The sequence below is a fragment of the Symphodus melops genome (genome assembly GCF_947650265.1).
Source record: "Symphodus melops genome assembly, chromosome: 5".
Classification (NCBI taxonomy): domain Eukaryota; kingdom Metazoa; phylum Chordata; class Actinopteri; order Labriformes; family Labridae; genus Symphodus; species Symphodus melops.
The window spans coordinates 14,026,537-14,050,135 of NC_136695.1; the positions used below are offsets into that span (position 1 = coordinate 14,026,537).

The following is a 23,599-nucleotide window of genomic DNA, read 5'->3' on the forward strand; positions in this document are numbered from 1 at the left end:
AACATTCACAGGGCCGTGTACAGCATGAGGTGACACACCCTCTTAGGTGAGCGGGTCACACGTACTTCACACACACACAAAAACACACTCAGATCTGCCAAACGGACCGCGACATCTCTCCAATGCTGAGAGGAAGATGAGGCAGTACTCTTGGTCTGATTTCAATTTATGTGGAGAAAAAAGAAAAATGTGTCTGGATATAGTGAGAGGAACTGATGAAGATCTCCGATCGTTGCGTGCAAAAAGCTTAGATTCAGTCATCTGTATGTGCAGCAGATCTTTATCAAGGAATACTGACTGTAGGACTCAGAGTCACAAATGTGGTTTTTACTTGAGCACACACACATAGACACACCAATGCACGCACAATGTTACTTTTGAGATGTTATAAAAACTTCTCTTTTATCCATTAAATAACTATCGATCTTGTGCTTTGCCTTCTCTACTTGATGGGTTTTTTTTCTGTCATAATGGAAAGTCTCCCCCGCCATTTCTCCAGCCTATTCTTCATTTGGAGTAATTATAGATGGAGAGGTAAAAGATGTTTTTTTTCTCCCCCCTTTTCTTTTCTCCTTCCTGCCTATCTTCTATCCTCTCCCCTGCGTGCATTCAGAGGAGCTCTCACCACCGCATTCTTATTAGGGACATGTCTGAAAGGCTGCCGCAGCATGTGGTGTCCTCTGACCATCCGCTATGGCTGCTTTTTGTTGGCATTAACAAGCCAAGCAACCGAGGATAGCTTTTCAACAGGTACAAACTTTTCCTTTTAGATAATTAACCGCATTCAGACACTCAGTGTAGGTAATGTGGGTGCAAAAGCCTAGAGAGGATCATACACAAGGAAAAAAGGGACAGAGAAAGGAAAGAGAGAAGGAGAAAAAAAAAAAACTTGATCAAAAGACAAGATGTTCTCTTTGGTGTTGTTTAGCGCCAGTGGATTCTATGCCAAACTCCTATTCAAATGGTGTGGCCTTCATTTCTGCTCTCCTTGTTGTCCTCGCCACCATCCCCATCCTATCAAGACGGACCATGTAATGAGGGAAAACTCTGGTGATTGTGGGATGGTCAAAGGTTCGCTACCTTAATGAATGGGAGAAACACAAGAAGTGCTGAATGCGCCGCCTCGCTCCTGTTTGCCTCGCCGCAAAAGCCCCAGGATGTCTCCTGAAGAAGGCCTCCTCCATCCGTCGCCGCCTCGTCTCTTGTTAAAGGGGGCAGAAAGCAAAGGCAGAGGGGAAAAGTAATTTTCTTCTCCTGTCTATCCATTCTTTGGGTGGGTTTCTTCCACTTTTTGCTGTGTACTTTCATAAAGCTTATAATTATCTTGGCGAGAGCCCCTCAAGTGAGAACGAATGGGGCCTTTGTACCATTCTCTCTTCAGCCCTCTCCTGTTTCTGGGAAGATGGAAGTCATATTAACATTTGGTCTTCCCCTTTTACAGATGCAGTGAGAAAGCCAGATGTGTCTCCTGTAAAAGAAGCCTTTCAACAATTTAGTCTCAAAAATATATTTTCGGAATCACTGCTGAGCAAGTCAGAACATGAAAAAAAAAAGGAAATGCAGTCATTGCAAAAATGTATTAGCGTACTGGGCATTTGAATCCTTTTGTTTTATATATATATGATGTCAAAACAATAGGACAGTCAAAATGCTATTCTCTCACTTCACTGTTGCTGTTTTCCTGAACACATAAAGCCCTCAAAATCCTCAACAGTTCAAAAACAATCAAAGTCAATCTCGCAACGTCTTTTTTCATATACACCTGTCATCAGATTTTGCAGGTTAAGGGTCTTCATCTTTACCTCTACCATTTCTACACAACGTACCTAAGCTCACCTACCCCTCCCTCCAGCCCTCTGATCCCTCTGAACTCCATCCCTAACTCTTCCGACTGATTACTCCTAATGTAATTTTAATTAAAAACGGTGGTGTCAAAGGGTTTAGCCTGCCTGAGAAGCGGGTGCAGATTGCGGCACAGTGGCAGACCCCTTCACTTGCATGAGAGGAAATGCATCCTGACATCGCTCGGGTGGTGCCAACACGACCAGAGCTAGGTTCAGAGCAAAAAGGATTCCTGGCCCATTTCAATACAATACCATACTTTATTATGGGTGATGTATAGTTGCAAGCTTTTTGAAAAAAAATATTTAAAAAAAATATACAGCGTTAATGCAATGTTCTGTGCCACATCAGGTTGAGGTTAAAGAGCAACTTCAGCAAGCAAAAAGACATCAGAGAGATTACTGATCGATTTGACTTTTAACAGGTCATCATCCATCACTGACTATGATTATTTCAGAAGAATTTACATTTTACAATCCAAAAATAACCAGAAGCCACCAAGCTGTGACCTACTCTTTTATGAAAAACTACACATAGTTGACATTGACGTTAATCCCCTCAACTACATTTCACAGAGGTGACCTGTGAAGGTGCCCCACAGCAGGACTCAACAGCAGAGGTCTGCCTGTAGGTTTGTAATCCCCTCACCCTAGTAGTTGGATTAACTGCTCTCCATCGACCCTGAAGAGGCTCCCTGTGTCTCGGGCTTAAACACTCTCAGAAATCTCATCTCCACACCCCATCTGCCGGACGTACGACGTCTTGGAAGTCACAGAGACTGAGGAGTGGGGACTGATGCAGCAGTGGGGATATTCTCACTGTGGCTGTGTGAAGGGGTAGAGAAGCCTTTAGAAAACAACATGGTCTGCCTTGTACTATGCTCATCATGACTTCAGTTTTGGTTATCTGTCCTAGTAGGCCGTCTAGTTGCAAGGAAGGTTCTTCATGCTTAGGTTAAGTCATTTCTTCCCCTTTTCACATTGCTTTTAGTCTAGGACATAATGTGCATAAATCATAGATCCATAACTGTCATTCTTGAGGATCTTTAATGCAATAGGTGTCAGCGATCCTTCAACATTCTCTGACAGGGGCCATGTTTTGAGGCTGTCAGTGGACAGTTGGAGGAGCTGGTGGTTGGCCCTGAGCACTGAGGCATGTTGTAAGAGGGTTTAACTTTGCTAACCTCCTTCTGCCAGGTTCATGGGGCCCTGCTGCTTGGGTAATATTGGATCAGTGTTGAGAGCCCATGCTCCTGCCATATCAACCAGCACGCTACCTCAGGGAGTGAGCACTTTTCGCTATGAAACCAACTGTGCTTGATGCATGCATACTTGCTCTACTCCTTGAATACATGATTGAAGATTTTTGTTCTTTATCTTGAACAGTGTTTAACACGAAATGGGTTTTACATGTACATTAACATGCATTACTCATGATACAAAATAAAACTATGTAGCATGTAATCAGTTCTTTGAGATGGGAATCAACAAATAGAAATACTTCCCCAGGTGTCTTTAAACGCTGACCTCAAACATAAAATACAACCACATATATGTTAGATGATACAGTAGATGTTTGACGCCTGGCTTTTTCTCTTGTCAACTTTACTATTACTGGAAAAAATAACACTAATTATAAAACCCCTCCCTAGTTCAAACCTGACGGTTATACTATATTGCAAACTGAGTGTTTATTGTTATTATTGTTATTGCATGGCCTGCGGAACAGTCCTTACATTTCACTGAACATCTGTATGAGCATGTGACAAATAAAAATCTTGAATCTTATACTGTAAGCATCTAGTGTTTTAAATGTATGCAGGAGGAGAAACACTATAAAAAAAAAAAAAAGAATTAATCCATTCAGAGAATTATGCAATGGAGTCTTATTTCCAACGTTTTATCTAAACCCACCAAAAGGCAAGTTTTTTTTCATATTATTTAATTCCCTCAATTTAATGACTTTATTTCTGCCACTGTAATCATTAGCAAGAGCTCCACGTGGCCTTATTGTGGAAATTTGGAGAGATATGTTGACAGTAAAACCTGCAGATGCCCACCTGGTGAAAGAAGAAATGGAAACATAAGGGTGTAATGTCTGTAAAGAGTTTAAAACACATTTGCAGTGAATGCAGGTCATGGCTTGTGGGTATCTTTTGTTTTTCTTCCTAGTCTTTGATTTCAAGATGAAAAAATGTGCCTCACGATAGAGGAACATGGCAGCTGTAAGGTCAGAGAACCGTGAGAACTACAGGCAGAAATGTAAGACATTCACTATATCCCCTTTGCTGGTGGCGCCTTCACACCTGTGAAGGCGCACTGGCTGTGTATGTGTGGTTTGGATGTGGAGGTGAGTAGCTTACACCTGCTTCTTACTTTAAAATATAGTTTCACTGTATGTGTGATTCTTGCCCTTTGTGTTGGGACAAAAGCACAACATCTAACATCAGGTGTGTTTGTGTGTCTCTGAGGGTGTACCTGTTGCTTTGACTGAACAAGTGTATAGGATTCAGACAGCCTTCACATAACTGAATGTGGTCACCTCATGCAGTTCGTGGTGCAGACTCAAAAACCTTGTGGTTGGATGTTGATTCACTTTCAGAGGAACATTTTATTCACCTCTGTTCGACTCTTGATCCAAGTAGAAATACACTGGTGTGCATGTAAAATTGAAATCATAAAAATGAATACACATTTTAAATGTCATTAAACAATTTACTAATTAAATCTAACAAAACTAAAGGGACACATTTTTAAGTTAATAGATAATAAATTATGTAATACTTTTGATGAGACATTGGTCAAACAGAGATTACAGCTCTCGCTGCTCATATACCAAAATAAAATGTGACATTGAGGATTTGTAAAACTATTAAACTATTAAACTATTAAGTAAACTGGTTCTCACTGAATAAACCTGACTATGGTTAAATTTCAGATTCAATACCGATATTATTTCACAGGTTTAAATATGATGCTTTTGCAACAAAATAACTCACATAGCAAAATAAAATTCGATATAAGAAAATTACTATTCATTATTATCATTATTATTATTATTAATAATAATAGTGATAATTATTCATCAATTAATTTCATTATTATTATCATTATTATTATTATTATCATTTATTGATAATATTTGATATTTATTTTCACAATGATTCTTCTTTATTATAGAAGGAAACGTGTTTATCAATATTATGGGTTGCTGTAATTATTAAAATGTGAAGTTAAGGAAGTATTCCGTCTTTGACAGCATAGAGATGTAGCTTCAGAGAGATTTCCTACCGTGGCTGGGACCGTTTGCTGTTGAACGACGCTCGGTTTGTGGTCGGTCCCAGGTTTGTCCGAAGGTGACTCTGGGATCTGTAGTTTTTCACCCCGCGTAACGACGTCAGCGGAAGTATTTCCAACGTACGTAAGTTAGCCAGCTAGGTCACATTGCTTCTGTTTTGTAAGGTTTGAAAACATGGCCACAATGGAGGCAGCAACTACAGGTATTTGATGCTTTTAATAAATTACAGGATTGTCTTCCTGGATGAAATAGATACGTCACAAGTCCGCCGTTTGCAAATCTTTGTTCCTTCCCGATCATTCAGGAAAGACTACAGAGCTGTGCTGCTTTTTCGTTTGCTCGCTGTGTAACCTCAAGTTGCTCCCACGATCACTACGATGGTTATTCGTGTCTCCACTTAATATAGGAAACATTTAGCACCTTCTAAAACAGGTTTAAGTTGACATTTTATGCATTCTGTCGTACTTGTAATTTTTATTTTATAAATAATAGTGAGTTAAATAAAGTGGAAGCTATAAGAAATGGGGGCTAATGAGTATGCTCCTCACAGTGACAAATGGCTCACCCGTGTATCTTTCTTCCTTTTGTCCTACATCTTTAGAGGAGGTCCAGTTGAGGCATGTGGAAACAGATGTCCTCATCCCAAAGATGATGAGGGAGAAAGCCAAGGAGCGTTGTGCTGAGAAAGTTGAAGGTATGTGTCTGTGAGACTGATGACATTGAACATATTTGCTACACTAAAGGTAATAAATACTATTGTAGATTAGACGCACAGGTTCACTTACTTCCAGCTGTCACTGCTTGGTATTTAACACTCAGGACTATTCTGTGTAATTATCCAGCATGTGTCGTCTGTCAAAAAGGAAAATCACATCAGTTTCTTAAATATATTGATAACACTTTTCACATCACGACAACACAAATAAAAGGTCACATAGACGACAGCCTCTGATACCTCTATAAAGAGGACTCTACATCGGTCCAAGTTTGATCAGGTTTTCCAGTTTTGCCTGATAAATTGGCAGCTAAGTGAATACTTAAATTGTATTTGAGTGATAGACACACCTCATTTCGTATTTTCCACATCATGGTCTCACTGTGTACAGTGTACCTTACATGTGGGAGCTAATACCTAAAAATACAAAAAGCCTTTTCAATGTGGCATCAATTTCAACATTCTGGGGGTATAAAAAGCTGGTATTGTCATTAAAGTAGCCATGAACACATGACGTCACGTAACGGGCGAGCAACACCACCTGGCCACAGCGCGCCTTCAGGTCTGTAGCAGGCAGTCAGATGTTGCTCGTGAACTTGGTGTGTCTCAAAGTGTCGGCAGCAGACTTGCAGCAAGAAAACAAACTACTGGGCAGTGTTTATGACAGACCCAGGAGTGAGTGACCGCAATGATGACCAGTACATAAGGACCTCTGCACTCTGACACCGCATATGGTATAGCCTGCAATGTCCCCTGACCTGAACCCCATAGAGCACGTCTGGGACCAGCTGAAGCAGAGACTGGATGCTCGTACCCCACCCCCACGTGACCTGGCTGAACTGTGTGTAGCACATGTGGAGGAGAGGAGCGCGTCGCCTCAGAACATCATCATGAGTCTAGTTAGGATCATGAGACGTCGATGTCAAGCTGTTATTGAGGCATATGGTGGAAACACCCGCTACTGACTTTGTCAGCTTTGGTTATTTGGGGCTATCTTTGGTGTTGTCTAAATTATTGGGGTAATAAATATTGCACTAATAAAAATGGTGCTTCTTCTCATTCATTAATAGTAATATCAAAGGGAAGTATTACTTATTTCATTCAAATTCAGACCAAATTGGAAAAGCACTCATGTAAATAACTATATTCCTAACTTATTGTGAGTAGTGTATATTTATATATTGGTTTGGTCATCTCCTCACGTCTTGCTGTCAGTTTTCTAAAGCAGTAGGTGGTGAATTTGTGCCTGGAAAAAGACTAGTGTAAAGCTTTGTGAAGCGTTTTTTTTAAAACACATATTGTTTTGTTCAGTTTCTTGATTCTGGCTCATGTTTTACGTCGACTGAGGTCGACAATCTTTCAGTACATAAATGTAACCAGTCGAAAAATATCCAAAATTTGGAGTCGCGATTTAAAACGGTGGGACCTGAAGCTGGACGAGTTGAGAACCACTGCTCTAAAGGCTGATCTCGTTTCATAGGATAAACGAGGTTTCTAGTGTAGCCTCGTATGCCTTGTGGTTTAATTCTAGGTGTAATTTGATCAAAAACACTTCTGATATTTATTTTGATCCTGATTGTTTCATTGCCCAGGCCTGAGTCTTTTTTTTTTATAGGTTCAGGCTATTTTACACGACACCGGTTAACCTTTCATCTGCATGGAAACGGTGTCTGCAGCTTTGCAAACAGATCCCCTGTGTCGTTCAGCAACACATCAGCCAGATGATGACTCGGTTTGTGTGGTTTCTAGAAATCTGATGACAGTCTGTTTGAGCCAGCGTGTGCTGCTCACACTGAGAGACGATGGTGATGGGACAGACAGTGGCTGTGTGGGTTAGTGGAAACCCCCCTCACATCATGGGCTTCTTGTCCCACTCATTTTCACACCTCCACGCTCACCCTCTTTCATTTCATTCTGTATGATTGTGTCTGCACTGGGCTTTTTCATGTGAGTCGATGATTCTCTTCTGTGAAAAAAAAAACAAAAAAAACAACAACTATGAGCACGTTTTCCTGTGTTATCTCACTTGCATGTATGCCTCTAACACCCCGTGTTTTGTCGGCTTTGTTGTTGGTGCAGACGTGCACAACTGACCCGTGCACAACTTCTTTCTGTACAATATGCTAAAAGCAACTTAAATACTCAATAAGTATGCATCCCATATCAGGATTGCTATTTAGCGTTGTCAAAACTTTGATTCATATTGGCCATTTAGTTTACGTTTTAAATGCGTCAGGCCTGCTTTTTGTTGACAAGCCCCGTCCAAAACATGTAAGAACCTGACGAAATGGAAATACTGATCAGAAGGGCTCAGAAAAAAAACTAAAGTTACTGTTTTGTCATTCATTCAAATCATTATTCAAAAAGGCCAATGATGAATGAGGTTCTCTTCTCTCACTCGTATCAGGCCTCGCTCAGTGTTTTAGCCTTTTGCTTCTGACCGAAGTACACTCTTGCGTCTCTTAAGTGATCGTGGAATCACACCTTTTATTGAGAAAAAAAAAAAAAAAGGCCTCCTCTGACATGAGGCTATTCTTCTAGCTTTGTCGTTTGTGCAGCTGTGATCTAGAAGGCCTCCCTTTGCAGCCTCCACGAGTGCCATGGGACAGGGAGGAGGCGTTCGCTGATTAGATTAGTTGCACTGTTCTGCCCCGCTAAATTGGTTTTTGCTGATGTTTTTTTTTTTTTTTTTTTTCACATCTGCATTCTGATGAAAGTATCTGTGTGATAACCATACTGATGCCACTGAACAAGGTAATTATGATATCAGTTGTTTGAAAGCAGACATTGGAGGCCGGGGTTCTTTTCATTAAATGGTCGAGAAGGAGCTTGCTAACAAGGTGAAGACTCGGTCCTCCCCACCTTGTTTACGAAGACGACTTCAGACGTTTCATCTGGATTCAGCACCAGACAAGACACAAAACTCCGTTAAAACTCCCTACTGTACTAGTAGTATGTATAAGTCCTCATCTCGTTTGACTTATATAGAGTTTAACTTTTGGGAATACATTGCAGACTAGGAGACAGACATTTAATACGACTTATATCTTGACTAAAACCGGAACATTTAAGGACATTTCCTCCTGTGGTTTTCTTAAATCCACATTATGATGTCATTCAGCTGTCTTTGCTCTCGGCCTCCATGTTTGACGCGTAGCCTCCCTTGGTCTACCTGCTTCCAAATCCGAGATGAATTGTCTGAGGACCCTAATGGAGGTCTTTTTGTAAAAAAAAAAAAAAAACAACCTCTGAAGAATTTGTGCCCAAGCCTGGCAGGTGAAGTCGCAGGCCCCATGCTGGAGCAGGCTTTAACGTGGTCGACGTGAATAAAATCATGAAGCCCAGTATGTCCTCCTCCTGATTTTTCTTTGTAGGCTTAAACCAGGAAACAAAAATAAAGTCATCGCTATCACAGTCAGTCCGGAATGAAACTTTATTTGTCAGATCTTCAGTTGTGTAAATATTTGCAGGTGGTTGGTTGACGGGTTTATAGCTCATGTGGAAACTGGTCAACCACAAATACCATTCTGTAGCTCAGCTCAGTTCTAGTGTAACCGAGGAAACCGCTTGGTAACATGACCTGCGACTGGTCCTTCTTGTGGTGGAGCCAGGGCTTACAGTCTTCAGACGCCGCACCTGAACTCAGAGGTGAGGCATGTGGCGCGAAATAATTAACCCAATGAACAGAAAAGAACGCGTCATTTCTACCTCTGAATATTTGCCAGTGCTGCAGAGCTCATTCAAGGACTGAAAGGTGTCCTGCTATCCTATGGGCTCGAGTAGCATTTGAATGGATAACTGTGCTGTGATGAGGGGCAAGAAGACGAGAGACACAAGCAAGGAACAAGGACCCTCACCTACTCCACATCTCAGACACTGTCCACATGCTGTCAAATGCTGCCGAGCTTCTTTTGCACAAATTTAAGGCGGAAATTGAAGAATTATCCTCATTTGTACTATAATATCTAGAAATCACCCACACAGACATTTTCCATGAATTTCAGAGTCGTTTTTGCCAATTTCCCTTGAAGCAAACATTTTCAGGCTCAGGAGTTTTTTCACTTTAAGCCCTGGGTGGAGCACTAAGATGAGGCCCACCTCAGTCTGCTGGTGGCTGCAGGTTTTATATCTGGGCTTGGACTCCAGGATGGCGCATGGTGACAGAACTGTAGATTCAAAGTGGGTTTTATGAATACATTTATCCTCGGAGCTGGGGCCCATTTCTCTTTTGTGCTGAATCCATTTTTGACACCTTTCTTCTCCACCTCCTACAGCCTTCAACCACTGCTGTAAAGAAACAGGTTTCCTCATGGTGTTTAAGTGTCGAGAGCAGAACGCTGCGCTGAAGGATTGCCTGACAATACAGTGAGTATTTGACAGCCTCCTTTTCCCTCCTGAGAACTCATTCATTCTGTAAAATAAATCCTGTGCCTTCTGTCGTCCAACAGCTACAACGACCCCGTTTTCTACGAGGAGTGTAAGAGGGAATACATCCGGGAGAAACTGGAGTTTGAGAGGACAGGGGTCCCATCAAAGAACAGGAAACAAAAACTCCCAACAAGCATGTAATAAACAGAAGGGTGCTCCAGCAACAACAACAAAAAGGAGCAGTGTGTGTGCTGTGGTCGTACCTAAGAACTGAATTCTTCTAAAGCCACAAGCTTGTGCATTTGATTGAAATGTGTTTAATTTTGACTGAAACGACTGCGGTATGCAACAGAGAATTTCTATGTTCTGCATATTTGCAAACGTTCTCCATCAGATTACCTGAAGGATCTCCTTCATATCATCTATATAAAGCGTATACCGATTCTCTTATTGATCGATAGAATAAAATTCTCATTAAGGTACAGTCAAATGTACCTGAACTTGAACCTTAACTTAAATATTTATGGCTGCCAAGGCAAGCAGTCAGACATTAGGTAAGGGTTGAATTCTCCTGATCACAGTGTGAAATAAGAGCACAGGTGCTAGAAGAGTCTCGCTCGTTTCTTCTGCTTCTTTCAGTTCGGTCAGTCACCTGCAGAAGACAAAGAACTCCACAAAGATTTGGGGCACTTGTACCATGTGTATGAGAGTGATCAGTTCTTGGACGCAGCCACGAGCTGCATGTGTTCATGTGAGAGGTGCAGTGAAACGTGGAATTGTAAATAAAAGATATTCAGTCGCAGTAAACTGTGTATGAGTGGTAAATCAGAACACAAAACACTTCAACATTTTAGGAGTGCAATTTGTTCCAGATAAACTAATCACCCCTTCCTTTATTCAGTCCAACACAAATGACTAAGAGGTTGGACATCCTCCTTCTGCACTTGGATATTGTCAATAGTGCTGATAACCAGGCATCTAACTTCAAATCTGCATTTGTTAAAGTAAAATAAATTGCATTTAAACACAGGTGATGATTCATTTATTTGGCTGTGACTCGGCTTAGTCTTTTTCTCTACTGGATGTATTTGTATTTTGGGTTGCATGGTGGTGCCTCACAGCAAGAAGGTTCTTTTTTTGTGTGGAGTTCACATGTTCTTACCACGTCTCTCTCCTATAGTCCAAAGACGTGATTGATTGGTGACTATATGTGTGTATCAGTGTTTGTCTCAACATCTCAGCCCTGTGACTGAGTGGGAACCAGTCCAGGGTGTACCCCCACCCCATCACCCTATGACAGCTGGGATTGGCTCCAGCCTCCCAGTGACTCTGACTGGGATAGGCCGTACAGATGACAGAGGACCTTCCTACCTTCCTCTGTTACTGTTACTGAACATGGACGAGTATGCATAGTTTGACACGTTAAGGTTGTCTTTCATGTGTCCACCTTAAATCTGACTTGAACACAACTACATGCAAGATGTGTTGACATCACAAGTTTGGAGCCAATCAAAGGCAACTTAATCAACATGTATTGTGGGAACTTGAAGACTTCAGTCAAAACGTTCTGAAGAGAGACATTTACTTTAAAAGAAAGAAGATGTTGGCATATTCCTAGATCAACAAAGGAAGCTGTACACTGAATGTTCTAAGTAATTACTTGTTAAAGTCAAAATCAACTTTGATTACATCTTTAACGTTTAGTTTTTTTATGGCTGGTTTTCATGAGGCAGAGAAAACAGGCCTTTATTAATCATCAAGGGGGCATTGATCTGCCTGTGAAGAGATGTGATTAGTGTCTCATTAAACAAAGTGAAAATGATAATGGCTGTGGTTGGAATCCGTTCAATGACAGCCACAACTAACTTCACAGATATATCACAAAAATGATTCGAATTTTAGTTTTAATTTCATTTTGTTTATAAATAAATATGTCAGATGATCCTGCTCCTGAGGCATACAGTTTATCACAATTTAACTCCTGAGAAAAGTAGCAAACGAACACATTGAGGAAGCAGAAGTTAAATTAAACATTTAAGAAAGCCTTCGTTGGTTTTCATTTACATGTTCCTCAGAAGTGCATTTACTACAGCAGCCTCGTGATGGGGAGTGGGAATTGTTTTTTTTTTTCTTTTAAGGAAAAAGGTTGTAGAATAAAAGTGTCCAGAGAAGAAGCCAAAAGAAGACGATGTTTCAGCTGTAAAGTAGCTTCATGTGCTGAAAACTACAGCGTTGTTAAACTGATTAAATCTGCACAAAGAATAAGAAAACTCACACGGTCACCTCCTGTCCTTCAGTTTAATTGATCATATTTACAAACAGTCTGAAATGCAGTAAATCTAAAATATAATCCATATCTACTGTACATTGCATTTTGGTTTGCAAATCGTTTACAGAAGTATGAAACTACTGCTGTAAAATAACATTTCTTAGAAATTAACAAAAAGATCAGACCACAGTTATCATGAAACAGACTGAAGAAAACGAAAAAAAAACAACCATGGGTCTTTGTGCTCAAATCACAGCTCACATTTGTTCTCCACGTTAAGAGACTTATTGTCTAGCCGCCAGCGCAGACGACTCGTATACGCATCAGAAATCTAAAGAAGTGGAGAGAGAAGAAAAACAAACATCCTATGGTTCGAAGTGCAAAACTGCATTTGGCAAAGTACTGAAGCCCACCATATACATTTATACAAGTTCACACCTTCATCCCTCCAGGTATCTTACTTCTAACATACTTCAGTTTATACTTATCTGACCCTAAAAAAAAAAAATATGAAAGAAAAAAAAAACCCTTCACACAATAACTTACGTCTTACTGCAAAAGAAGTGCATCCTAGATTAACATCAGTACAGTACAGAGTTAAGATACATGTTCTGTAACTTTGAATTATCCACAAACCTTACCAGGTTTCCAATTTATTACGAGTTTCAGATGTGGGATTGTATGTACGAGGCCTATACAGTGAGTCCTTCATATTTTAAGTCCCACACAGCCTAACATGGGATGTTTGCAACAGAGAACAGAAAACAAGACGAAAGAAATGTTCATTAGGTCTGAGAGAATAGATTCAGTGAATAAAGGCAGGTTTAGAGAGGCTTATTTGAGTTGACTAATCCACAAAATCAACAGCAGTTGAGTCATTTCGGGTGCACGTGAGGGTGGACTGTTTCATTCCACAAAGCTATACTTTTTTTTTTTCTTTTTTTTTTTAGGATTTAGATATTACCTACCCATTTAGCAATGTCCATAAAAAGGTCTGTCACCTCATTCACAAATGATTCAGTAGGCTTATACATGTTGATCACTTTGATGTTGATCCATACGATCGCTTGAATCAAAGTTATAGCATCCAAAAAAAACACAAACACAAAAAAAACAAACCCAAGATGTCAAAGACTTAATTTGGTATCTGGAAAAAAAAAGGTGAACAAAATGATGTGTGATTATCCTACAGTTACTGAATGTCTGTCTCCACCACAGCACAAAACAATCACATTGATACTTAAAAGTATCCTCCACATGATAGGGGAGAGATCAGACTACATACTTTGTATAGGTTACAGCGATTGAATGTAGAAAGACTTGTATTGGAGGGAGTACACTTTTACAAATCATATGATGCTGTGGCCCCAGTGATCACATTAGGTCTGTTATGGTGAGATGCAGATACAGGCGGGCGAAAAAACGCCCGCACATCGATCTGCACACACAGGCACACTGATGTGTGTATACTGTATGCACACATACACACTGATTAAACAGCTTGTATACGTGACATGAAAGGACACATACACATGGACAAACCGTTCGTTCTGCGAGGATTCTCGTCCGCGTTTTTTTTTCCCCTCCGCAAAATCCGATATGTTCACCGATGTGGTGCGCGGAGATGCAGGTGAATGAGTTCACAGAGTCTTTACCGCGAACAAGGCCTCCTCTGGCTTTAATCAGAGCGGTCCAGTCCAGCCAAGAGGAGTGGTCTTAACAACTTAAGGCAGGTTAGGTGGTAGCTATGTGGCAGAGTTGGAGAGTCCAATCATTCATTCATTGGTTTATTTTTCCATCCAACTATTTTTATTCAATCATCATCACCCCCCCCCCCCCCCCCCCCCAAAGTTTCCCTCAGTAGGGCTTGGTCCACTCGGCATTGGGAGGGCTCCTTGGAGTGCAGTTTCCAATAGAGGAAGAGGAATGGGATGTAGCAGAGTGCCCTTCCCAGAACATGGCATCACTGGGTTTCGGGGGGCTGGGGAAGGACCGCGAGCTGTCATCCAGGGAGGCCTGGTTCAAAGGGGGCGGGGGCAGGACCACAGAGCAGGTGTCACTTCCAAGCAGAGCCTCCCCCGAGCAGCTCTGAGAGGGCCAGGGACCATTGTACCAGCAATCCTCCCTCAGGCTGTCGGGCAGTAGGGTACCTGACGGCCCACAGAGCGGTGGGCAGGGGCGTCCGGAGCACGAGGGGAGTGGGGGGGCACTAGGGGGGCGAGGCACTGACACCCGAGGAACAGCGTGGTTATTGTTCTTTTCCACGTCATCCCGACACTGGATTGGAACTGTTGAGGCAGGAGCAGAAAAAGAGAGATGGGGTACAAGTGGAGGGAGGACAGATGAAAAATGGAGCAAACGTTTACCAGCATGTTTCCATCTGTGCAGAGTGAACAGACTGCGGGCGTGTCACTACCTAAATGTACCATCTTTTCTTTCCTCCAACAGCTGATTGAGTTTTCCATCTGCGTTTGACACCTCTGTATTTATTTCTACACATATTTACGCTTTGGTTCAACGTAGGGCTTTGATCGCTGACGAAACAAGAAGGGCCTCAGAGAGTAAAAACAGAGCAAGAGAGGTAAGAACCTCACAGCACACGGAAGGCGACACGTCGTTCAATAAAAACCTCTTCACCAAGTGAATGTGACTGCCTTTCCAACCAGAAAAAAAAAAACCTCAAATAATAATTAAGTTTTGCTCACAATAACATGATTCCACAAAAAAAAAAAAAAAAAAAAAATCGTACATCCAGGGACAAATAATCAGTTTGTCCTAATCTCACACACGTCATTACTTTGGGAACAAATCCTCATCCAGAGCAGATAATCAAGTTGAAATGAGTATCTCTTCCTGCTTTTTCTCCTCTCCTCATCCTCACATCATCTTGCCACCCATGCTCCCTGCAACTCCATCCACGAGAAGGTCTCCTGGGTCTAGTGTTTGAATAAAAAGGATTCCAACATTAGAAGAATGCAGATAGCACAATATGACTGATTGAATACATGCCCCCCCCCCTTCATTTTCTCTGCCACTCCCGCTTTCCTTATTTCTCTCCATCGCTCATCTAAGCTACAGGATTACCCTCGTATTCAGTGGAATAAAGGGGCTACGATTTATTTTCTTGCCATATTTCGTTCTAATTTTCGCCTCCTAGTCTTTTTCTTCATGACACTCGGCGGGAATCAACAACAAGAGGTAATCTCTCCGAGGCTCGGCTGCATCATCACAGAGGGAGAGGGAGGGCCAGACCATTTCTTGATGTCCTTTATCCAAGTGCTTGAGTGCTCGGATAATATACACAGTCTTATCACACCCTTATACAAATTGCAACAAGGAGCAGCAGGAGAAATCTTCTCAGGAAGCAGTTCTTCAGACGAGCCTTCCTTTCACTGGCGAGACGCAGCAGTAACTGAATATTGCTTTTGACGTCGGCCCACAGAAGTTTCTGTCTGGAGAGGCGAGGGTTAAAGTAAGACTAGTGTACTTTAATTAACCATTCGACTCCTACACTTTCTGAGAAACTTGAGCTGACGACAACCTTCCCAAAATCAAACTGTATTTACCCCACTTTTTCACGTTAGCTTTGAACGTCTCACCCTTGATCCATAGCCTCCAACCTTTTTTTTGTTTTTTTTCAATCTCATTATGTCTCTATTAATCTTCTGGCCATGAAGGTTTCCCAGAGTATTATGTTCAAGAGCAAAGTCTGTGTGATTATACAATCATAGTATCAAGATCTGTGTCCACGATGATCGAGTGAACAGCATTCAGAGATGTGACAGTAAAATGACATTAATGAATAAAGTATTTGAACGTCTACAAGTGTTTGATGTGTGTCTGCATATGTGTGTGTGTGTGTGTGTGTGTGTGTGTGTGTGTGTGTGTGTGTTCCTCACCTTGCCTGGTCTCACTGATAAGTGGCCGGAGTTTCCTGATCAGGCCTGTTTGGTGCTTGAGCTCTGAATGCAGACGAGTGACCTCGCTGCACAGAGCCTCGTATGTCTGCTGCATGTTTCTCTCCCTGCAAAAAGAATAAAACACTTCATTTTAAATGTGATCTTCACGGCCCTTTTTTTTCTTCTTCTATTCAAGACAACCCCGTATGTTAGAACAATCTGTTACACACAAACTCACAGGGGAAACGTCACACACTGATGCCATACTGCAGAGCTGAGCATCACTGGAGTACCATTCAAATTTCCTTAAGAGTATTTTTATAGAAGGTAAAACAAAAAGTATTTCATATTTTATAGTGGAGAGGGATACAGTTTAACTGTTTGCTAAAATCCTGAGATGTAGAGCTGGGCTGGGGAATTTGCTATAAGGACGATACAGTATATCATCATAGAATATTTAGACAGAGCGGCAGAATCCCAGAGCGGCTTGTTAGCGCACACTTTTTTCCTTTTTACTTTGAAGGCTAATTTAATGCCGTCTCTTACTGTGGTGATTTAAAGCCACAGAGGATTCCACAGGTGTTGGGCAAAGTCACACAACAGCATAAGGTTGAAATCAATAAACTGCATTGTGAGTATATTCAGAGTCTTGGGAAGGGAAATAATTGAAGCTCACCTATAATGAATCCATTGTTGACCCAGACAGGACAAACTGTATGAAGGTTTGAATGTTAAACCGACCAGTGAAAACACCACAGTTTCAAAACAAACAAAAAAAGTGAGGGACTTTTTGGGAAACACCTTCAAACTGTCCTTTCCACACCTTCTGAGAAGATGTTTAATCTCATCAACACTTTGCCTTGGCTTCACACATATGCCTAAAACGGCAACAAATAAAAACCAACGTGAAGCAGAAAAACTGCGAAGGAATGAGAAACGCTGCTAAAAACTCACACCATCTAAAAACTGCTGACACGTGAGACAATTAAAATGCTCCATAAATAGGTTTTTTTTAGTTTTTGTTTTGATTCAATGTGAGAGGGGATATTTATTTAAAGGAGATTATCCTCAATGGAAGTGTTGCTGGGAGGTGATTGTATACGCTTTCATCCTAAAGAGCAGGCGAGGTTATCTGTCATGTAATGTTCTGCAGAGCTGCACCCTCCTCTAGTGGCCAGAGTGGGTAATTACAACATCTGACAGAAAGTGCACAAGTTTGAACACTTGACATCCACATTCATTTGTGACTAAACAGTGTTGTTTCTCAGAGGGTTTTTTTCACTTCTTTCCAGGTTTTTTTTATTTTTATTTTTTTTTTACAACTTTTAAAGCCTCATTCTGTATGATTTTAACCAGAACACTTTGCCAATCTTGTTTATTTTCACTTTGCAGCAATAAACTGAACTGAATGCCCATTAGGTGCAATGTTACATTTGTGCCTGCTGATACTCAAACTGTGCTGCAGACATTGTGTTTGAAAACGTGAACAGAAAAAAAAAATCTACAGCTAGGTTTACATGCAGAGCATGGAGCATATGAATCATAATAAACCAGGGATAAAAGGAAACGTGGACATTTTGAAAAGGGTCAATCAGATTGTATAGCAGCCTGCTTCAAACTGCATTTCAACATCTCACTCTGAAGTCTCTGATATCTGAATTTAAATTACATATGTGGAACTTGGCTGCTTATGATGACTTCTGTTAGTTAAAGAATCGTCATTTTGTCATCCCCACAACAACCTTTACTTGTTTATTGTTCATGTTCATGAAACCCTGTACCTTGCTTTATACTTGGCGTCACATGTCTGGTCCAGGTCTGGTCCATTAAGGCCATCAAGTCCCTCCTAAAAGTGAAGCGACAAAAAAGAGAGTTGAGGTGATGTCTGAAGCTGTTTTTTATCTTTTATGTCATTTTTATTTTAATGGCAGCCTTTCTTCTGTTTCTTTTTTATCCCTCCTACAGCACAGGTCAGACCTTCACCCGACCGGTGGCTTCAACCTGGAGGTGCCAACTAACTAACTAACTACTCCCCGACTCCTTTGATTCTTAACATCAGTATGTCTTTCTGCACCTTTTTTCCCTCTTTGTCTCTTATTCCACATCTTTTTTTTTTTTCCCCAAGACATTTTACTCATTCGTGTTCTCCTGCTTCTTCTCTCACTACTGTCCTCCTTTTTCTGTTCTTCCCACATTTACTTACCTCACTTCTCTCCAGCAGTCGACTGTTCTCCAGTGTCATCTGCTCCAGCTCGTCCTGCAGTTTGAGGATCTTTTGCTCCGTGCTGACCCTGTCCACCTGCCAGTAGTCCTGAGGGCTGTTCAAGCTCTTCATCACTGCACAAACACGATGAAAAAAACCAGGACACGATTATTGGTGATCAGTGAATAACAGCTTTAATCTTTACAAGGGCCATGTTAGATGTTTTTTTTTGCTGTATTTTTATTTCAGTTAAAAGAATGCTTTTTTGGTAACATGTGGTAACAGTTAATTTGTGATATTATAATAAGTAAAGCTGATGTGTAAATAACACACAGAGGTTTGAGAAGTTGTCAGATTTGTTTTATATAATCAAAGGTAGAAATGAATATGCGAAATATTCCAGAACACTGCATTCACAATTTTACAGAATCTAAACATTTTGAGTCATGTTTGGAACAATGGACTGACATTATTATTTATGTACAACAGTACTAACAGTTTCTGAAGCAGAGACCTCCGCATTATAATGTCCTGTACACTACATTACTCTATTATGTCTGGCTGTAGTCACAGTAAATGCTCTTAATGTTAAAGGTGGAGCTAATCTATAAAGTTACAATATTCGTCACAGTTCTGAAACGTAAAGTCATCAAGACATTTCAAACCTTGTTCTTGACTATTTTCAACAAGTATATATAAGTATATGTAAGTATATATAAGTATATGTAAGTATATATAAGTATATGTAAGTATATATAAGTATATATAAGTATATGTAAGTATATATAAGTATATATAAGTATATGTAAGTATATATAAGTTTATATAAGTATATGTAAGTATATGAGGGCTTGACAAGAAGAATCCCTGTGAAACTGAGACTCTCCCCTCTGGTAAGAGGCTGCATATGTATATATATATTGTTTCTTATTATTCTTTATATTTGAAATGTGTTTCTTATACTTTATTTTATTTCAGTACTTGTTTTTTTAGCCTTATTTGCCATGTTGGCTGGTTTTTGCACCAATACACCAAGACAAATTCCTCATATATGTAAATGTACTTGGCAATAAAAACCTGATTCTGGAATCTACTGTCGGTGAATTATTAAGAGGTATGCATCGAGGTGTGCCTTGAGACTGTGCCTAAGTACTACACTGAGTAAAGCCGCTGGTTGTGAAGGATTATATTCTCGATGTGTCGTCTACCTGTACCTTGGCTGGTCTCCATGTCCGTCTTCAACTGAAGCAGCTCCAGCTCTTTGGCCTGGAGCTGCTCCGTCAGCAGCCTTTCACTCTCACTCTTCTCCTTTTTCTGAGAGAGGACGAGAGGACAAAACAGGAATCAGCATTTGTAAAGATAATCATCAATGCAAAGATAATAAGGCTTGGTGTTTCAGCTTATTTTTTATTTCAACATCTGCACTGTAGAAGACGAAAAATGACAGTGTTTGCAACATTCTTGATCTCTGAGCCAGGCTCTAGTCAGTGTGCCAAAGGTTCAAAGAAATCAGTGAACATACCAGTTTGTTAAGCTCCAGCTGCAGGTCCTCCTTCTCTATATAGATACCTCGGTAAGCACTAAAGGCCTTGTTCACATACTGGGGACCCTCCGACGGAGGAGCATCTGGCCTGAAAAGCTACAGAGGCGATAGAGAAAACACACAAAAGACAAGATCAATCATTTCATTTCTGCTATACTGGTTTTTTTTTTATTCCCACTCGACTATACTACAGCAGATGAAACCTAAACTGCAGCCTTTTCAGGAAAAACTGCCATTTGATAAAGACCGTTGAAATATTTCACTCTGTATTTGTACTCCATCGCTTCGTCTCTCGTTCCTTTCTTAATTCAATTTCAGGAGTCTTCTCTCGAGCGTGGTGCTGCAGTGCGTTGTTTGGCGGAGCCATGCTTTTCTAGGCAAACTCTCTGTTTTTAGACGGTGCTGATTTATGTCTCATTGTTTTCTAGCTTTGACTATCAGCCAACAATATTAATGATGCTGGCAATGCAGACTCTCCCAGAGGCAAGTATTTTGTAGTGAGCTGTTGAAATTGCTGACTCTATCCAAACTTTCTCTAAGTTTTTCGGGTTTGTTCATAATTCTGATGTCTAGTGGAAATTGGAAAAATAATAAAAAATAAAATCTATTTTCATTTTTTTCCACACACTCTCTCTAAAGCTCACTCTGTAGCTTTAGCGGTCTCTATGTTCTTCAACTTTATTCTCCCCACAATTTCAACCCGCTTCACTCCCTTCCTCTCCTCCACAGTCACTGCTTTATTTACCTTATCCTCCAGCTGCTTCACCCTCTTCCTCAGCAGAGTATTCTCTCGCTCCGTGTCTCTCAGCCTCTTCTTGATGTCCTCGTAGGCCGTGACCAGTGCAAAATGAGAAGCCACAGACTCGTCGCCGGCACACACCGACACAGGACTCTCGCCAGCAGCGGTGTAGGCCGTCTCATGTTTAAGGATGCAGATGTCATCATCGACTGCCAGGGGCTCCATGCCTGCACAGGCCTGCTCTGTAGCAGAGTGAAGACCTGGGGATCACATGAAGAGTTTCACTTTGAAGGTCATGTACAGTGTCTTTGTTGGTTGTAAATAAGACAAGAGGATGAATTAAGTAAAAAATAGTAAACTTTGAAACTAGGTAAGCATCGACTGCCATAATGCGTTTAACAGAACTACCTGGACGATTAATTTAAAGTGACATATGAAGGATCAAACAGCCACCTTTGTGTTCTATGCACCCCACTTGTCATTTTACAATCCATACATGCAGTTTGGTGTTTGATGACAACTTTTGGGGTTGATTGACCTCAACATCTCTTCCACTGCTGCAAGAAATGTACGGCGCATCACTCTCTGTATACAAGCCTCTTTCACAAAGATTAAAAAAATAATAATAATAAAAAAAAAAAATACAGGTGACATTATTTCGTGATTTATTTCTCAGAAGACAACCAATCCTGTTTGTCTGTGACACAAAAAAAGGAGGTCAAGCTATGTTCATTCAGTCAGTCACAATGCTTTAAACTTGTTATTAAAAAGAGAGCGCTTTAAATACTGGACGCTGTTTCGTTTCGGGCGGGTCTAGACCTGCTCTTTTTGTAGCTTGAGATGCTTTTTTTTTTTTAATATAAAGAATTTCCACTTTATATCCGCTCAGACACAAATGAAGTAGAGTAAAGGTGCGCACACATCTTGAACATTTTAATAAAAAAAGACATGTAGCAATTCTAATGAGATCTAAACTTACCGGCCACTCTATGAGGGATTCTTACAACACCTCTGCCATACATTCTACATTCTACCTTTAGAGAAAAAACTGTTTTGTTCTTGTTTATTAACCCTGTTCGAGTCGTATTTACATCAGTGGAAAATTGGACTAAAATCTGCTAAGAGACGTTCCTAATATTTTGTCCAGCCTAATGTGCTTATGTGAGAAACTTTAGTATGACGTCAAGTTGGCAAAACTCAACCTACAACCAAGATGAAAAACAAAACAGTAGAAATATGACTTTTCTATATGTTTTACATATATGAAAATAACCATGATGTGACATTATACACATACAGTAGATCTATTTTAGTTGATCATCTCAGGCAGTCAAAGTGCATCGCTGAAGAAACTGTTGAGGGTTTAAAGCTCTTTGTGTGCCCTGTGCTAACACAGCAATGGATCCATTGATGCTTCCTCTACAGTCATGTTTTTATTAACTGCATGTCCACAAACATACGCACAGAAATAGTTTACTTATCAATACAAAGGTAGAGTTCGAGTGTTATTTTTCAGGCTCCTCTATAACAGTCCACAGAAACTAAAACTTAGTGGACAGCTTCTCTGCTCCTCAGTAACAGAGAGAGTGCAGCTAACACTGGAAGATGATGTCAGCGTGCAATGATGCAGCAAACACTCAGGGTCCAAGTTTTAAACACTAGAGGCCCAAAGACAGTCCAATAAGAAGTTTGAGCAGAATCCGTAGACCGGCTCGATGGATTTAATGAATGTTTATGAATATTGTGTACTTAGAACCCCCCCCCCCCCCCCCGCCCATAATAACCGATGACTTTAAGGACGACTTCAGAAAAATGGTTTGAAATCGAAAGTGAACCCAGCAAGTGCTCAAAACGAAAGTCAACTTGAATCCAAAACACTAAGAGCTACGTCGTGACTCATAACTCTCAGGATTATGAAAGCAATAAACTGATTTTATACATAGAAGGATTGAAGGGCAGTCATAATAGGAATGTAAACAGTCAATGAATCTCGTTCATTTATGTCGCTATCGTTACAATGCTAGCTTCCGTAGCTCCATTGTCAACCCACACATCACATTAAAGGTGGTTTAAAAACAGAATTGATAAACAAACAGATGGTAGACGATGACCAAGACAACCATGCCAAATGAACTGATACATTACATACGGTGTTTCCAATGATCGATCTGTTATGGTGATAACAGTCAGCTAGCGCTAAGCTAACGTCTTCTGGCTATTTGTTGCTAGGTAAAGCAAAGGCAGTCGATTATTTTTATCTCTCGGCTTTCACTAACCGTGTTAGACGCTGTCCTTCAACAAGGTGTCAGATGGCAAAACAGAATAATCATTTATTTTTGAAAAAAGACGGCATCTTTGTCGGAGAAAAACAAAGAGACGAGGCTAGTCGCTCGCACCGTGTCAGAAGTGACAGGTGAGGAAACCAAAACTTCCGGGAGTCACTTGACTGCCAAAGTCCTTTCAAAATAAAACGCAGAATAATACTTGTGCAAGTATACAACAAAACTCGTGGCAAACTAGTATTGCACTTACGATGCAGAAATTATTTCACAGTTTAGTGAAAACGTGCCTTCTATATTTATATAAAAGACCATCAGTGCGTAATCTAAAACATTTAAAGAGTTGGGGGAGGTAGTGTCTCCCAGCAGCTTCTTTTATCACATCCTTTATTTAGTGGAGAACAAGAACATAAAGCGAACAGTAAGTCTTTTTATAAGAGAAAGT

At 40.6% G+C, this 23,599-nt stretch overlaps 2 protein-coding genes across 2 annotated transcripts; one reads left to right on the top strand and one right to left on the bottom strand.

The window, feature by feature from the left end:
- The first annotated feature begins 5,196 nt into the window (after window positions 1-5,196).
- Window positions 5,197-10,458, top strand: cmc1 (C-x(9)-C motif containing 1). The gene is made up of 4 exons (XM_079344926.1): window positions 5,197-5,341; window positions 5,741-5,833; window positions 10,129-10,219; window positions 10,303-10,458. Exons 1-4 carry the CDS (start codon window positions 5,314-5,316, stop codon window positions 10,421-10,423), a joined length of 333 nt encoding a protein of 110 aa, XP_079201052.1. The 5' UTR covers window positions 5,197-5,313; the 3' UTR covers window positions 10,424-10,458.
- Window positions 10,459-12,506: 2,048 nt separating this feature from the next.
- On the bottom strand, window positions 12,507-23,316 carry azi2 (5-azacytidine induced 2). Its single transcript, XM_079345112.1, has 8 exons — window positions 23,152-23,316; window positions 20,882-21,135; window positions 20,116-20,232; window positions 19,808-19,907; window positions 18,594-18,727; window positions 18,172-18,236; window positions 16,391-16,515; window positions 12,507-14,779 (listed from the first exon to the last, which is right to left on the bottom strand). Exons 2-8 carry the CDS (start codon window positions 21,098-21,100, stop codon window positions 14,349-14,351), a joined length of 1,191 nt encoding a protein of 396 aa, XP_079201238.1. The 5' UTR covers window positions 21,101-21,135; window positions 23,152-23,316; the 3' UTR covers window positions 12,507-14,348.
- Window positions 23,317-23,599: the final 283 nt, after the last annotated feature.

Coding starts and splice junctions, on each gene's coding strand:
- azi2 (XM_079345112.1), bottom strand. CDS start 21,100: ATGGAGCCCCTGGCAGTCGATGATGACATCTGCATCCTTAAACATGAG. Junction 18,728..19,807: donor GGACATGGAGACCAGCCAAG/GTACAGGTAGAC, acceptor GTGTTTGTGCAG/TGATGAAGAGCTTGAACAGC. Junction 14,780..16,390: donor TATCAGTGAGACCAGGCAAG/GTGAGGAACACA, acceptor CTGCCTCAACAG/TTCCAATCCAGTGTCGGGAT.
- cmc1 (XM_079344926.1), top strand. CDS start 5,314: ATGGCCACAATGGAGGCAGCAACTACAG. Junction 5,342..5,740: donor AATGGAGGCAGCAACTACAG/GTATTTGATGCT, acceptor CTACATCTTTAG/AGGAGGTCCAGTTGAGGCAT. Junction 10,220..10,302: donor AAGGATTGCCTGACAATACA/GTGAGTATTTGA, acceptor GTCGTCCAACAG/CTACAACGACCCCGTTTTCT.